Source organism: Oreochromis niloticus, linkage group LG7 (assembly GCF_001858045.2).
Source record: "Oreochromis niloticus isolate F11D_XX linkage group LG7, O_niloticus_UMD_NMBU, whole genome shotgun sequence".
Taxonomy (NCBI): domain Eukaryota; kingdom Metazoa; phylum Chordata; class Actinopteri; order Cichliformes; family Cichlidae; genus Oreochromis; species Oreochromis niloticus.
In genome coordinates, this window is record NC_031972.2 from 42,080,351 (window position 1) to 42,095,254 (window position 14,904).

At 39.7% G+C, this 14,904-nt stretch overlaps 1 protein-coding gene across 2 annotated transcripts in view; it reads left to right on the forward strand.

The window, feature by feature from the left end:
- Positions 1-14,189, forward strand: part of mgat4c (mgat4 family member C) — a 120,753-nt gene extending 106,564 nt beyond the window's left edge. For both annotated transcript variants that reach the window (XM_003449196.5, XM_025909249.1), the window contains 3 exons: positions 7,233-7,384; positions 8,639-8,786; positions 9,491-14,189. In XM_003449196.5, coding sequence (XP_003449244.1) covers positions 7,256-7,384; positions 8,639-8,786; positions 9,491-10,647 — 1,434 coding nt within the window. In that variant the 5' untranslated portion in view covers positions 7,233-7,255 and the 3' untranslated portion in view covers positions 10,648-14,189. The remainder of the gene's footprint in view (positions 1-7,232; positions 7,385-8,638; positions 8,787-9,490) is intronic.
- The last annotated feature ends 715 nt before the right edge of the window (positions 14,190-14,904 follow it).

Genomic DNA, 14,904 nt, shown 5'->3' on the forward strand with positions numbered 1-14,904 from the left:
CAGTATGTCCACGGGGAATGCATCACATTCAGCACTCACTCTCCCCTCTGCTGCCACCGCAATACTCAACCTCCCCCCCATTAGAGTGAGTGAGCTCAGGCTGCTGACAGCAGTGACAGGCCCAGCACAGGGAGACAATGGGGGGAGGGTAGTGCTGCCTCTGTGCTGGGGTGGTTACATCTGTTTGGATCCTTGGCATAGCAGCCTGTCCTCTGGAGTTTGATGCAACCGGGATGGGCAAAGCGAACCATCTGACTCGATTTTATGGGAAAGGGAAAATAGGAGTATTCTCCCTTTGGAAGAATACCTTTGTGGAGATGACAGGTCGTCAAACATGATTGGCTGTTGTGATACGCGGGGTTTGTTGGAATTACATGGTGGGCCTCACAGTAACAGCTTTCAGCCTTTAATTTGATAACACCGTCATTGTCCATCTCGATAATTAAGATCATTTCTGTGTTTCCCTAACAGCCGTGGCTCTCTGACAAGGGTCTGTGGACTTTGTAGATGACAGATTCCTTTCTCTGGCACGCTGCGAGAATGCAGTAATTGGTAAACTGTTTGACCAGTTAGATTAAGAAAAGACTCATTTCATAATAAACAGATTTATTATTCCACTGCATACCACAATTTTGTTATCAACAAAAGCCTCTGTTACTCTTGGCTTTTTATCGAGAACGAAAATCCATTGAAAGTGGCTGAAGGCCTGACACAAAGCAACTGCTGAATACCCGCAAATCTGCAGGCTTAATTGATTATTTGTGCAGAGCTGTATATCTGCAAGGTGCAGGATACCCAGGGGAAATAATGTAAAACAGATAACAAGATGAAATGTGGGAGAATTGCTTTCTGCTGCCCATTTTATTAATCTGTTCCCCTTTTCTTATTCACAATGAGTTTCCCATTTAGGTTTTCCCATTACAGAAATGCTTCTTCACACTTCTAAAAACGTGGCCTAAATTGAATGTTGAAAGTTGATTCGAGCTGGCAAGAAATGTGTTTGTTAAGAGGTTATTTTGATTTTTCAATAGCATGTGGAGGGGCTCGCTGTTGTGTGTACCTGAGATTCCCAGAGGAGAACATTTTATTTTCAAATCTCTTCTTCATTATTCGCCCTTTTCCCAGTTCGCCTGCATTCAGAAAAATAAGTTCATTAAGCTGATAGTATACACCAACTTCGTTTGTTTTTTTTAAAGCTATCCATTCAAATTATTTTCAAATTCGGGTTAGCAGGTGTTACGCTTCAACCAAGCTACGTGCTCTCCAAGGCGCAGTGGTATCGCCACAGTGGAAGTGACTTTGAAAAAACAACCTCAGGAAGATGGGATGTGAAATTACTGTGGAACTCAACTCATGTTTGTGTCAGTGCCGCTCTGCACCGTCCTATACCTTGTTTCATTTACTCCGGCCGAGCTCTTCGTTTTCCTTTCACAGCACTTGACAAAAAGAAAGTGGTATCGTTGGCATGCAGGACTGCTGCCACTCTGCACCAATCAAGCCACTGCAAATGGAGGAAGACAGGAAAGCCTTTTGTTTTTGTTGTTTTTTCTCTAGTTTTTTTCTCTTTTTGTTTTTTGCCACCATATCAAAAGCTTAGCATTAGAGCTGCACATCAGGCTGGACCACACAATTGCCTTCTTCGCACAGGGCAGCTCCTTGGTTTCCATTTGCAGTTGGCCTCTGTCAGATTTCACCATTAGAGGATCTGGAAGATGGGGCACAATTTCTGAATAAGTCATGTCGTACGCACTGCCACAGAAACGTGGAGGACATTTAGGATGAATGCAGAGATTGCTTGTCAAGGTAGTTTAAGTCTAGATACAGGAAAAAAGGGATATTGCTTACGAAACATGTAAAAGCTCGCTTTAAAATTCTCGCCCTTCATGATACTGTTTCAACTAATAGAAGTGTTGCATAATTAATCTGTTATTTGTTATGTGTCTCTTTATTGTGGTAAATTTTACAACTTTTACTTAGACTGTGGAGTATTCTTATCATCATTATTATTATTATTATTAATACTACTACTACTACTAATAATAATAATAATAATAATAATAATATCATCATTGAATAAATAAACCAGTTCCAGCCTATAAACCTTTATTATTACTCTCCATTAACTTCAGTGTATCGATGCTCCCTTTCAGCAAGATTCACTATATGCTTTTACTTGTTCTTAGTGGTAACACTGGGAACATAAATTTTTCATCTTCATTTTGTGACCGGTCCACATTAGAGGTCTTCTAATAATTTTCCAAGCCCCTTGTTTACCATTTTCTCTTCCTCTGGTGCTCATCTTTCTGCACAACAACATAATAACCCTCAGCTCGCTGTGACGTCAAAGATTGATGGGCAAAAGATTTCCAGCTGAGAGCCATTTCCAACCCCTAAGACTCTGGTGTGATACAACCAGGTGATAGTTTCCTTGGAGGATTTTTGGAGGGGCATATTTTCTATCTTATCTCATCCAGGAGCAACCGAAGCATCGATCTTAAAGGATTTTTTGCAGACTGCTTGTTATAGAACACAAAGCAAAGTATGCTGAACAAAAATTACAAGGCTTGAGAAGTTTTGATCATGCTGAGCATTTAGTGGCCTAATGCCTAAATCAAATTTGGGAGGTCTTTACGGCCAGCGTGCTTGGCTTTTGTAACAGTTTTGTTGCCACCGAGCCCCTTTATGCCAGTGTAACAGGATTTAACTTCTTATTGAGAGCACGGTTTTCAAAAGGCGTTTGGGACAGGCAGTTGATGCGACTTCAGTGCACAACGCGCTGCTAGGCAAAAGCAAGCAGAGGGGCGGTATTGTGGTTTATTTGGTCCAGTTCACACACAGCGCATAATGGATATTTAACAGCCCCAGCTTGCTGGAAGTATACTGTGTCCCGAAATGGTGCTGGGGACATCCGAGGGGCTGTGTGACTGCCAGGATGACACACCCATTAAAATACACTTAGTGCATTTCACTGCTGCAGCTCCACTCTGGATTCATGCCACAAGAATAAACACAACAAGCTGCACATCCCACCCACTTGTTAATGGAAGCTATCAGTGAATTCGTACAGCATGCTAGCGTATACCTGGTCTATGTTCTAGCGTATTCTCAGAGTAAGGAGGTGACACTGTTTTAGATGTTCTGCTGTGTAAAAAAATAAATAAATAAAATAAAAAAGTGAAATCTAGGGTAACAGAAGTGAGTGTGTTTCCCAGTTGTGCCTGTGGCAGGAGGAGGATCTCATCCTCTTCCTGCTCTGAGACCATACTGAATTATTGAAATAAGAGAGGCGCCTTTCTTTGTCTTGTAACTTGATGATAGACACTCAAGTCTCGATCCAGAGGCATAAACTCCTCCCCAACATTGAAATAGAAAGTTGTCTAATTGTATCGTTCACACGGGATCGTGCAAAGAATTTAATTTGATTTAATTGTATGCAAAACGTCCCAACACAGCTTATGTTTGTGCAGAGGGAAAGATCTGCTGCTGATTTCTCACTAAGGAGGCGCTAAGAAGCAAAGAGAGTTACCTGAGCTGTGGCGTCAGGAGGACTCTTGTACTTGTAGCCATCAGCTGAGATTTCTCCAGAGTCGGCCTAATGATTCTTCTCATCATCGTGCTCCACTCGGCTTCCTCACTCACACAATGTGCAAGCTGTTTTGCATCAACCATAGTTCTGCACGGTTATACTAGATGCATTTCACACAACTGGCACATTCCTTTCAGATATTATCTGTACTTCAGTAGCTCATGAAGCGTTCATGAAGATTGCAATTCTTCTTTTTGCAGATAAAATATTAACTCAGGTGTTCAGACTGCATATATCAGAGAAATATCTAGCAAAATGTTTCTTATTTGATAAAAGATATCGCCCCCTACAACTCAGACTGAACTGATTACAGTTCATTCAATAATCTCTCAAGATGTGGTCCCACTAGAAGGCTGCTTCATCTCAAACAGCACAGTTTGTTAATCTGTAATGACATCATAACAACAAATGCAGATGTGTTCATTCACATCAGTGTTTTATATATAAACTTATATATAAAAAATAAAGAAATTTGTGTTTGATCAGTTATTTCTTTGTTATAACGATGCTTTTTTGGCATCTTATACCATTTTCCTATACTATTCTATGCCTATACTATTTCCTATACTATCCCACATTTGTAAGGAGAATGCATTTGTGGGTTGAGCAGCAGACTTGAGTATGTGGGTTGCGCCCATTAAAACCTTGCCAAATCTTCTCTGTCAATGCCAGCCAGCTTATTCTGTGACCAGCACAACCACATTGGCTGACTTGCGATAAATGCTGGTTGAAAAATGGGATGTCATCCTACAGCCATGTGTGACCGAGCTGGTGACCAGCATGAGGAGGAGGTGCCAGGCTGTTGTGACTAGTTAAGTTAGTAAAACCTCAATCATCCAGTCCAATAAATAACACCAAACAAGAGGCAATAGTAGAATAAGCTGGTTGGCACTGACAGATAAGGTTTGGAAGGTTTTACATACTCAACGCTGTTGCTCCACCCTCACATAAATGTACCTTACAAATGTAGCACAATTTGAGGGGAAATAAACCGGCTTCCCGGTAGTGTAAGATTTATTGCCAAGCAGCATTGTTATAACAAATAATTAACTGACCAAACACAAATTTCCTTGCTCTTTGTGCTAAGTTTATACATAGATATATATATACAGTTATGTCTGAACCACAGTGAGGTGAAATTGCAGAGAACAGGCCGTCTTGGAAAGATATGTTAAATTTAGTTTTCAAGTGTGCAAAAAGAGGTATTGACTAGTCAAATCCCCGGTGAAGCTGACTCTTGGTGTGGGTGATCGATTTGTATGTGGTCATTGAACTGAGCTTAGAGGTAGTTTGTATTCTATTAGGCATCTCGTGGGCTTTGCAGCAATGGAACAAAAGCGAATGCTGATGCCTAATTGCTGGCAAACAAAAGGACAGACACCACTTGCATCATGTCTGTGGACTCTTACTTCTGCTGCCGCTGTTTATAGGCTTTTTCTCCCTCGGTAGGTTTCACTTGTACATGTGCTTTGAGAGCTTTCTGCTCCTGTTGTGATTGAAGCTAGTGTGTATGGCTCTGTTCTAGCTGAAAGCTGTGTTTGATGTAGCTTTTATTTGTTGAATTGTTCATGTACCAACATTACACAATCTGTGTTCTGTATTTCTTGTACTATTAACGTCGGCCAAAGATGGCCTGTAAAATGGCCTGTATTTGTATAGCGCTTTAATAGTCCCTAAGGACCCCAAAGCGCTTTACACAACCAGTCATCCACCCATTCACACACTGGTGATGGCAAGCTACACTGTAGCCACAGCCACCCTGGGGCGCACTGACAGAGGCGAGGCTGCCACCAGGCCCTCTGACCACCAGCAGTAGGCAACGGGTGAAGTGTCTTGCCCAAGGACACAACGACCGAGACCGTCCAAGCCGGGGCTCGGCCCGGCAACCTTCCGATTACAAGGCGAACTCCCAACTCTTGAGCCACGATTGCCCTGATGAAACGCCACAATTCATAGATCAAAACTTATTTGTTGAACGGAGAAATTGTGTGCGGAATATGCAACACATAAGTATAACATAAGCTTCTTAAAAGTAATATTTAGATATATATTAGATTTGATTGCACAGGTCTATAAATGGTGCTAATGGTGCTTTTCCTCTTCCTTCATAATCCTACTGTTGTCCTTGCACTGTTAGTAATAGTAGTTAAAATAGTAGTTAAAAGCAGACATTGAGAATTGCTTACAGGATCCAATAAAGAGTGTGAATGTGAGTGCTTGCTTGGCGAGGTCACCATTTCCCAGTCCATCATAGTACTAACACTGAAATCTAAAAATGTCTTTATATAAAATTATAAGTTCTTGACCTGAAGTCTGAGATTTCATAGATAACTAGCAGTTATAATAAGGAATTGTAACAAGACAGACTGATAGATCGATGTATCTATAGCTTTTAAAGGATGAAGAAACTGTTTTGTGAATCACCATCAAAAATGATTCTGTTCCTGACGCGTCACTCTGGGAACCCATTGACTAATCTGTTAACTCAGCAGATTTTGGGGGCTTTTGGGGCAGTGTATCCAACCAAGATTTTTTTGTTCACTAGTTAATGTTTAGGAATTTATGATGCTATACGCATGTGCTGCTTTAAGGGTGGCTGTAGCTCAGGAGACAGAGCAGGTCATCCACTAATTGGAAGGTTGGTGGTTTGATCCCTGGGTGCTCCAGTCTGCACGCAATTTGAACCTCAAGTTGCTCTCTGATGTGTGATTGTTAGATAGAAAGCACTTAGGCGTAGAAAAAATTGCTTTGGTGAATTTGGGAAGGTTGTATAAAGTGCTTTGAGTGCTATAGACGAACCAATCCATTTACTGCATGCAACCAAAGCTGCCTTAAATCTGATTGGTTAATAGAACAAAACCAACAATGATGTCCTTTGGATAAAAACCAGTAGTTGTACCAGTAACGCAGAACAGAAAATGCTGTGACAGTTCTAAAATGTTTTGACTTTTTACCCTTTTTACAGATTCAGTATTTTTGAATTTTGCACTGACAGAAAGGAAGACTTTACCTACGATGGGAAGCAAAATTATGTCATTGTAGTTAATAGATTATTGAAAGTACTTGTTTGTTTGCAGCTTTTGAAAATACCCAGGTACTGACTAGAGCTGAAAAACCTTTCACCCATTTTCCACTCTCTTCTTTTGCCTCTTGTATCTTTTCATTTCTTTCTTTTATCGACCAGAAATCGGGAATAAAGAGAGGTGGTTGAAAATTGAATTTGCCTCTCCTCTTGAGTGATGGTGGCCTGTAATCTACAAACATTATTCCACTATGAAGGAGTTTGCTAGCTGATGAGAGCAGGCAGAAGCATAGTTTTCTTTGACTAAGAAAGCATTGACATGTGTGCTGTCAAAAATGGCATGAGCCTTCATTACTGAAGACCTACAAATAGATCAAAGGGGGGCGGGAACTGAACAAATTTAGCGACTACTCAGTGTATATTAATGTCTTTGTGTAAAATAAAAAACCCATTACCCATTACACTTGTGGGGGGATAATAATACATGAAAGATGGTCTTATGTTGCTAAAATCTCCCAACAATCTGCTAAAGGCAAATTATTTGCAGAATCTGTGGCTGATGAAATTGAAAGCATACACTTCTGTCTTGTGTGATGTGTTTTTGCTCATGTTTATTTCGTGCAGATCTCAGCAATACTGTGTAGAGCATGAGGCTGATGTGGAAATCCCTGGACAAGATGAGATGTCTGAGGAAGCGCTCCACTATTCCCTTCCTCGGCTTCCTCATCACCTTCCTCCTCTTCCTGAACCTCTACATTGAAGATGGCTACGTGCTGGTTAGTCAATTGTTCTACGTATGCGCATTTGCAGAAGTGTTTTTACAGAGCATTAGACACTTTATGTTTGTATTTCTTCTGGAGGTCTTCTTGATGAACACTTGACCACATTTCCAGATGTGCTTCCTGTTTGATGTGCGGTTCTGTCACAGTTACTCTTTTGTAAGAGAGACATATTTAAATTTTAATGAGGTGGACACATTGAGATCATCTTTATGATTTATCACTTATTCATGATGCCAGCAACTCTTGTTGATCTCAGTATATTATCAGTGTTGGTTCTTTAAAATATTAAGGTGGTTTGCCTTTTCTCCTCACTGCCTGGAGGGGATTAAAGATTTCTTTCGTCTTCTGAAATGGAGGTTTAGTTGTGTCATGTTTGATATCAATATAAAGCAGAAAGAAATATGTTTTCCGAGGCACACTTGAGAAAATAGTGTTTTAAGCTACACAGCTAAATTTGAATATTGTTTCACGACACAGGGGTATGTCTGCTGAGGATGAACTGCACAAAATAGTCAAATGGTCCTGGTCAAACACAGATTTGGGGGTGTGAGGGGCTACACTGTCAACTGTAATATTTTTCATCAGTTTAAGGCTGCTTCAGTGGTTCTGTGAGTTTAGAAGCCTTGTAAAGTTTTACCCAGCACTGAAATGATCAGCAGTATCCTAATATACACAAATCCAAATACATTTACAATACATAGCTAGTTTTCTCAGCTATCCATCAACCTGGCTTCACAAGAAGGACCCAGTTCTTCTTCTTCTGATCTGGAAAATAGGAAAATTGATGTTCTTTTAATTTTTTGCACAGAAAGAAGCTTAATTACAGGATGAAGGAACTGCTAGCTACTAAGCTCTATACTTTAAAAACACCTGTATATTGTACCTAAAATTGACTTGAATTGAATTTAAAAACTGCTGGTGTCATAACTGAATACTCTGAATATCAATAGATGTTAATGCATGTCACAGAGCTTCAATACTGATGAAAAATGGTTTCAGTCTTAGAAACAGGCTTTCCATGTTTTCTGTGGTAGTTTAAATATGTATATTATGCCAAGACACAAATTTTTTACTTTTCATTTACTTGAAAAAAGAAACATCTGATGTCCCCCTTATTTGATGATGAGATGTGAAATACTTTATTTATTTGATAATTTGGAACTTTAATAATTTGCATAATTTGATTTTTTTTCCCAGATTTTTTCGTGTGCATCAGTTCATAATGTGTTTTTTAATGTTTTGCTCCAGGAAGGGGATAAAAGGCAGCTTAGGGAAACATCAGTCCACCCTTCAAGCTCAGAACGATACGTCCACACCTTCAGAGACCTGAGTAATTTCTCTGGAACCATTAACGTCACATATCGCTATCTCGCTGGTACCCCACTGAACCGCAAGAGTAAGTTTACTGTTTCTTCTTAATGGAAATTTACATTGAGTCTTTCATGCAAATTACAGTGAATTGTATTTGCAGGCAGAGGATGCAAAATTAAATTTAAAATCTGTGACATTGGAATTTAAAGCATAGCAATAAAGCAAAACTGCTCCACAGGGGCTTCTTTACCTCAACATTAAACTCTTCTTTAGTGCTTTGTGCTTTATTCACAAAGCTTTTATGTCTATTTTCCCTCATAGACAATAACTTTGTGATGTTAAATAAGTGAGCACTGAGCACAATTGTTTATTCAGCGCTATGATCGATTAATCAAAAATATTTAGAAAATGCTTTAGATAAAAACATTTTGCCAAGAAGGTTTGTTACTGACAAATGCATTTAAACATTTGTATTATGTTTAATTTCTCATATACTACTGGTGGACTTTGACATAGTTTGAATTCAAAGTGACTTTCAACTACGCTGGAACTTTGTGATAAGGGCTGGTTGTAAATAAAGATCAGCTGATGAACATTTGAAGGCTCAGGAAGCAGCTAATAAGCAGACCTTGAAATAAATTTACTCAAAAACTAATTTCACGTGTACAAGTTTAATAGTTTATTTTCTCAGAAACAGAAACTTGTGCAGTTCACCTGAAACCTGTGTCCTTTAAACATGTTTTTGGAAATAGTGATCAAAGTTGATGTTCATATATTTTTTTTTCACAGAGTATCTCACCATCGGGCTCTCATCTGTCAAAAGAAAAAGAGGAAACTACCTCCTGGAGACGATCAAATCCATATTTGATCAGTCCAGTTACGAGGAACTGAAAGAGATTGTGGTTGTCGTCCATCTGGCGGACTTCGACCTGGTCTGGTGTGAGAACCTGGTGCAGGAAATCACCAGGAAGTTTGCACACCACATCATAGCTGGACGTCTCTTAGTAATCCAAGCTCCAGAGGAGTACTATCCGTCTCTGGACGGATTGAAAAGGAACTACAACGACCCAGAGGACAGGGTCCGTTTCCGCTCCAAGCAGAACGTGGACTACGCTTTCCTGCTCAACTTCTGCACAAACCTCTCCGACTTCTACATGATGCTAGAGGACGATGTGCGCTGCTCCAGGAACTTCCTGACGGCACTGAAGAAGGTGATCACCTCCAGAGAAGGTTCCTACTGGGTGATGTTGGAATTCTCAAAGCTGGGCTACATCGGGAAGCTGTATCACTCCAGAGACCTGCCGCGCTTGGCTCATTTCCTGCTCATGTTCTACCAGGAAATGCCCTGTGACTGGCTCCTCATCCACTTCAGAGGCCTGCTGGCACAGAAGGACGTGATCCGCTTCAAGCCTTCACTGTTCCAGCACATGGGCTACTACTCCTCTTATAAAGGTGCCGAGAACAAGCTGAAGGACGATGACTTTGAGGAAGACTCCATAGACATTCCCGACAACCCCCCTGCCAGCCTTTACACAAACATCAATGTCTTTGAAAACTATGACGCCACCAAGGCTTACAGCACAGTGGACGAATACTTTTGGGGAAAACCTCCCTCCACTGGAGATTTCTTTATTGTAGTCTTTAACAAATCTACCAAAATTAGTAAAATTAAGATTGTTACTGGGTCTGACGACCGGCAGAATGACATTCTTCATCACGGAGCTCTGGAAGTAGGAGAGAAATTAGTTGGGACTAAAAAAGGGAAACAGTGTTCCTCTTATATCACATTAGGAGAGTTTAAAAATGGCAACATTGAGGTCCATGACGTAGACCACAAAATAGCCTTTGACATTGAGTGTGTACGCATTGTGGTCACAGGCAGCCAGAAAGAATGGCTCATTATCAGAAGTATAAGTTTATGGACTACGCAACCCCCCAGCCAATGATGACTATACACAGAGACTTTTAATATGTCATAAAGGCAAAGGTTTTTATTATTATTTAGTAATGTATGTATTTCCAGATTTATTTATTCATTTTATATGTATTTATTGATACTCGTTTTGATTGCCAAATCAATCTATAGTTTTTTACCTGCAAGTTGTACCCTTAGTGGAGCATCTTCACAGTCATTCTCAAGGACTGTTCAGCTGACCTCAAAGTGTTCATTAACACATGTTGAAGTGTTACAGGAGTTTATCCATTTCAGCTTTTGATAGCGATCCTTAATACACGGCTGGGTGATAATTCAGTGTTATTGTTTAGCAGCTTTAAGTAATATCATGTCATGATGTTCTGATTGTTGGGTTTTTGTTTTGTTTTTTGACTATTCTCCTGCCCAAAGGAAAATATAGTTTACAATTTCAGTATTTTGTTTCTGTAACAAAATCCCATGAAAAGACTGAAGCATACTGATTTGTACTCAATTTCCAGTCTGATATGCAGCATGTTGTTTCTCAGTGTCATTAAGCTCAGTTATCCCAAATATCATTTTACCCTGTTTCTGCTCTTACATGGTTGCCAAAGCACTAAATACAAAATAATGTGTCTTTTGCTTACAGCGCCCAGCAGTAACAGCAATGGAGATCAGGCATATTTTTTAAAAAATTTGGAAAGTGTTGAGAGACCGAGCAGAGTTTTGGTGTTGGCTTTTTTTTTCATGGGATTTGTTGACAATAACAAAGATGTGGGGAAATTCAGCTGAAAGTGTAGTCATTAAGAGTTTTGCTTCATACATTCACACATTTAATATGCTCAAAATGATAACTGTGAAGGACAAGCACCACATTGAACACCGTCAAGGTCATAAATGCATGATTATGCGTCCATTTGGTGTACAGTATCATTCATATTTAATAATTGTCAGTGTCAGAAACTGTTGAGCTGATACTACGCTCAGTCATCACACCCACTCACCCATTAGTAATTAAAATAACTATATATTATTTAGGAATGTTTTTGAAAGCTTTTCAGGAAGGCACTTCATGTAAATGATGAACACAAATTTTATTTGTAGGACAGTGTACTACTGATTTGCTGCAGTTTTTGTTTCGGAGTATTATGAAGTGCTAATTTATAATTGAAGGACTTATTATTAAGTGTAACATTGTATTCTTTAAACAACCACCTTATTGAAAATCCTGTGGGGTTTTTTTGTTGTTTGTTTCTTTGGGGTTTTTTTGGGGGGGGGTGTTATTATGACAGACAGTGAACTGGCAAAAGTGTAGCGCTTGGATTTCTCTCTGAGGATGTCCCCTCTTGACCCTTAATCATTTTCCACCTCGAAATCTCATCAGGAAGTGTCAGAGGTCATTGTTGCCTTGAATATTCATCAAGTAACACCAGATTTCTCTGCTTTAAATATTCTTTCCTGTTTAATTGTCTTCTTAGTTACGGGTAAGGCAGATGTGTGACTGAGTTGAGCTCTTTTTCAAACACTGTATATCCTGTCAGCGCTGCTGACGGGAGAGCACTGTTTGTGTTCGCCCATCTTCTCCAAGAGCTGAGATTAGATTGCACAGTGAGAAATGGGCCAGGCCTGCTCAGACGACTCTTTCTTCTTTTTTTTCTTTCTTTTTTAGCAACACAGTTTTCCTCCTAGTAAATTGGTCTGTGTTTGCCTCACTCTCTACACCAGCAAAACAACATCTTCCCTGGAGCTATAAGATCTCAATTCGTTCTTTCCCCAGTGCTGGGCTCTCACTCCTTCACTGTTTCTGCTCTTACATGGTTGCTTCTCCGTGATCTTTGATCTCTGTTCATACAGTCTCTTTTGGGGGAACTTGCTTGAGTTTCCCCTGAAGATGCTTTTGGGCTCCCCCTCATTGCTCAATATTGTTAAACAGCTATTCTTCTAAGAATTAACTGGACACATGGCATGTTAACTTATCATTGCCATGATACCTAAAGCAGTTCAGTACCATGCTTTAAAAGTAACCTTGTCCTGTAATTAGAATCTGCTATATGTCACATTAGTTTCTAAATTGAAGTGGTGGCAAGAAATGTTTACACTGTACCGATGTTCTTTAGGAACATGCAGCGCACGCAGGTCATCATTAAGCATGCTGGAACAGTTTTGTAAAGCTTTGTTCCGCTTGTGTGATAGCCACCTGTTTCGTGTTTTCCCTCAAGGTCTTGTTCAGTGTTACAGATCGAGACCTTTCACAGATTGGCTTGTACTGCAATCTTGAAATTCTCCCTGAGCAAATCCCCCATGTACTATCTGAAATGAAATTAGAATGCCCACCACCTTACAATACGGCTTATTGTTTTTCCTCAACATTTCCCTGAGAAAACCACTATTCATTTTAGTAAATGATTCCAGGACCTGCATGGATCAGCTCCTTGGAGGGGATGTTGTTTGAATGGATGATGCTTGGAAGCACAATTTACATTGTGCTGTGTGTGTGTGTGTGTGTGTGTGTGTGTGTGTGTGTGTGTGTGTGTGTGTGTGTGTGTGTGTGTGTGTGTGTGTGGCATTCTTCGTGACACACATCGCGGTGCCAATTCAACCCAGTGTTACCTGCGTATTACCTGCCTATGAGCTATAAACACATGATGTTACCACAGGGCAGTTAGCTGTTGTACAAGTGTAATGGATAGCTTTAATAAGCCTCATCTCCAAGCGGTTCAACCATGTTGTGAAGGTGATATTTCTGGAGGAGAAATTGCTGTCTGATCTTTATATGAAATAAGATGTCAGCTAAAAGTAGCTGCACACTGCAGAATTATGGACAGATTTACATCTTGAGGATCAACAAAGCCTGAATAAATTCCTCAAAAGAATATCAGCAAACTGCTGTGCAGAGCATTCTTTGCTATTGGCAATATGTTTGGAAACCTCAGTTCATACTAGGGCCTTGGGTGAACGGCGTGAAAAGGATCCATTATACATTTGTCTTCATACTTAAAGACTGCCCTGTAATTTTCTTAAGGTTGCAATTGTCTAAAATCAAAGAGTAACTGCATCAAACCTCGCCGGACCTGTGAGGGAAAAAAGCAGAACTTTATGATTCACCTGCAGGAAACTAACTATCTAAGTTGTTCAGTTATATTGGCTTTGAAGGTCTAGTCCCCAAAGCTCTGAGCAAATGATGAATGTGAACGTGATGTGTGGGAGTTATTTGAAATGTGAGCTGTCTTCCAGTGGAGCATGTACAAAGTGCATGAACAAAAGCATTTTCAGTGGATAAAACAACTCCTTTTGTATGTAAGGATCTATGAATTATTGTTCAGCTTCTGCTAATGAAATTGTTCTGAGTCTGTACGTAGAAGCCTACCATTCACCAAGTTTGGAGTTGACATGCTGTATATTGTTAAGTGGAGCGGGTGTGTTAAGATGTTGTTTCTGTGTCTGTTTTACTTTCCATCGTTCTCTAATTGGTACTGTATTGTAAGATGACATATATTTTTTTATGCATATCATTTCAAATGTTGTATTGTAAATGCTGTATTTAAAAATAAGTTAGATTAAACAAATGAATGCTTACTTTGTTGTGCACTGACCTCTAAGACACACCAGTGAGCTCAATGGATCACAACACACTGAATATACGTCTGCAGTGTGTCGGGGCTTGAATCTTTGAAAGCTCAGCGGATAACTAAACACCATTTACATGACTCTAAATCAAAAATGTTGATCTGCTTTTACCTAAACTAGTTTTGCTTCAGTGTGAAGAACGACATTAAAAAAACATCATACTCTTACAACATACAATTTCAAGAAAACTAATAATTGACATTTGAAGTTTCTTTAAATTTGCAGCAAGAGCGAGCCTGCTTTACTCAGATGCAGTTGTAGCTTAAAGCAGAAAACAGACATTATTCATTTCAATATTCATAAGCTTTCTGCTGTTTTTACTGCATACTTAATGAAGGTGTACAGATGATGCCAGAGAAATGGGGGGTGGTGTGTGGGGGGGTACTGTAACGTTTAAAGCCTTGTGCTCTTGGCCCATTGGTCAACACGAGTCACATATTTTCTGAAAATGCACTGTCAGGCAAAAATGCATTGTGAAGCAAACAGTGTTGTTAAAGTGGCACTTTATACAATCTAACATGCTGTATAAGTTTTATAGGCGGTGTAAATGGATACATAAGCCTCTGTATGGTAAGTGTCTGTTTAACATGTGCCCAGTGCATTAAAAACAACGCCATCTTTTTTTTTATAAATACGGGCATTTTACAATTTACAGTGTTATCAG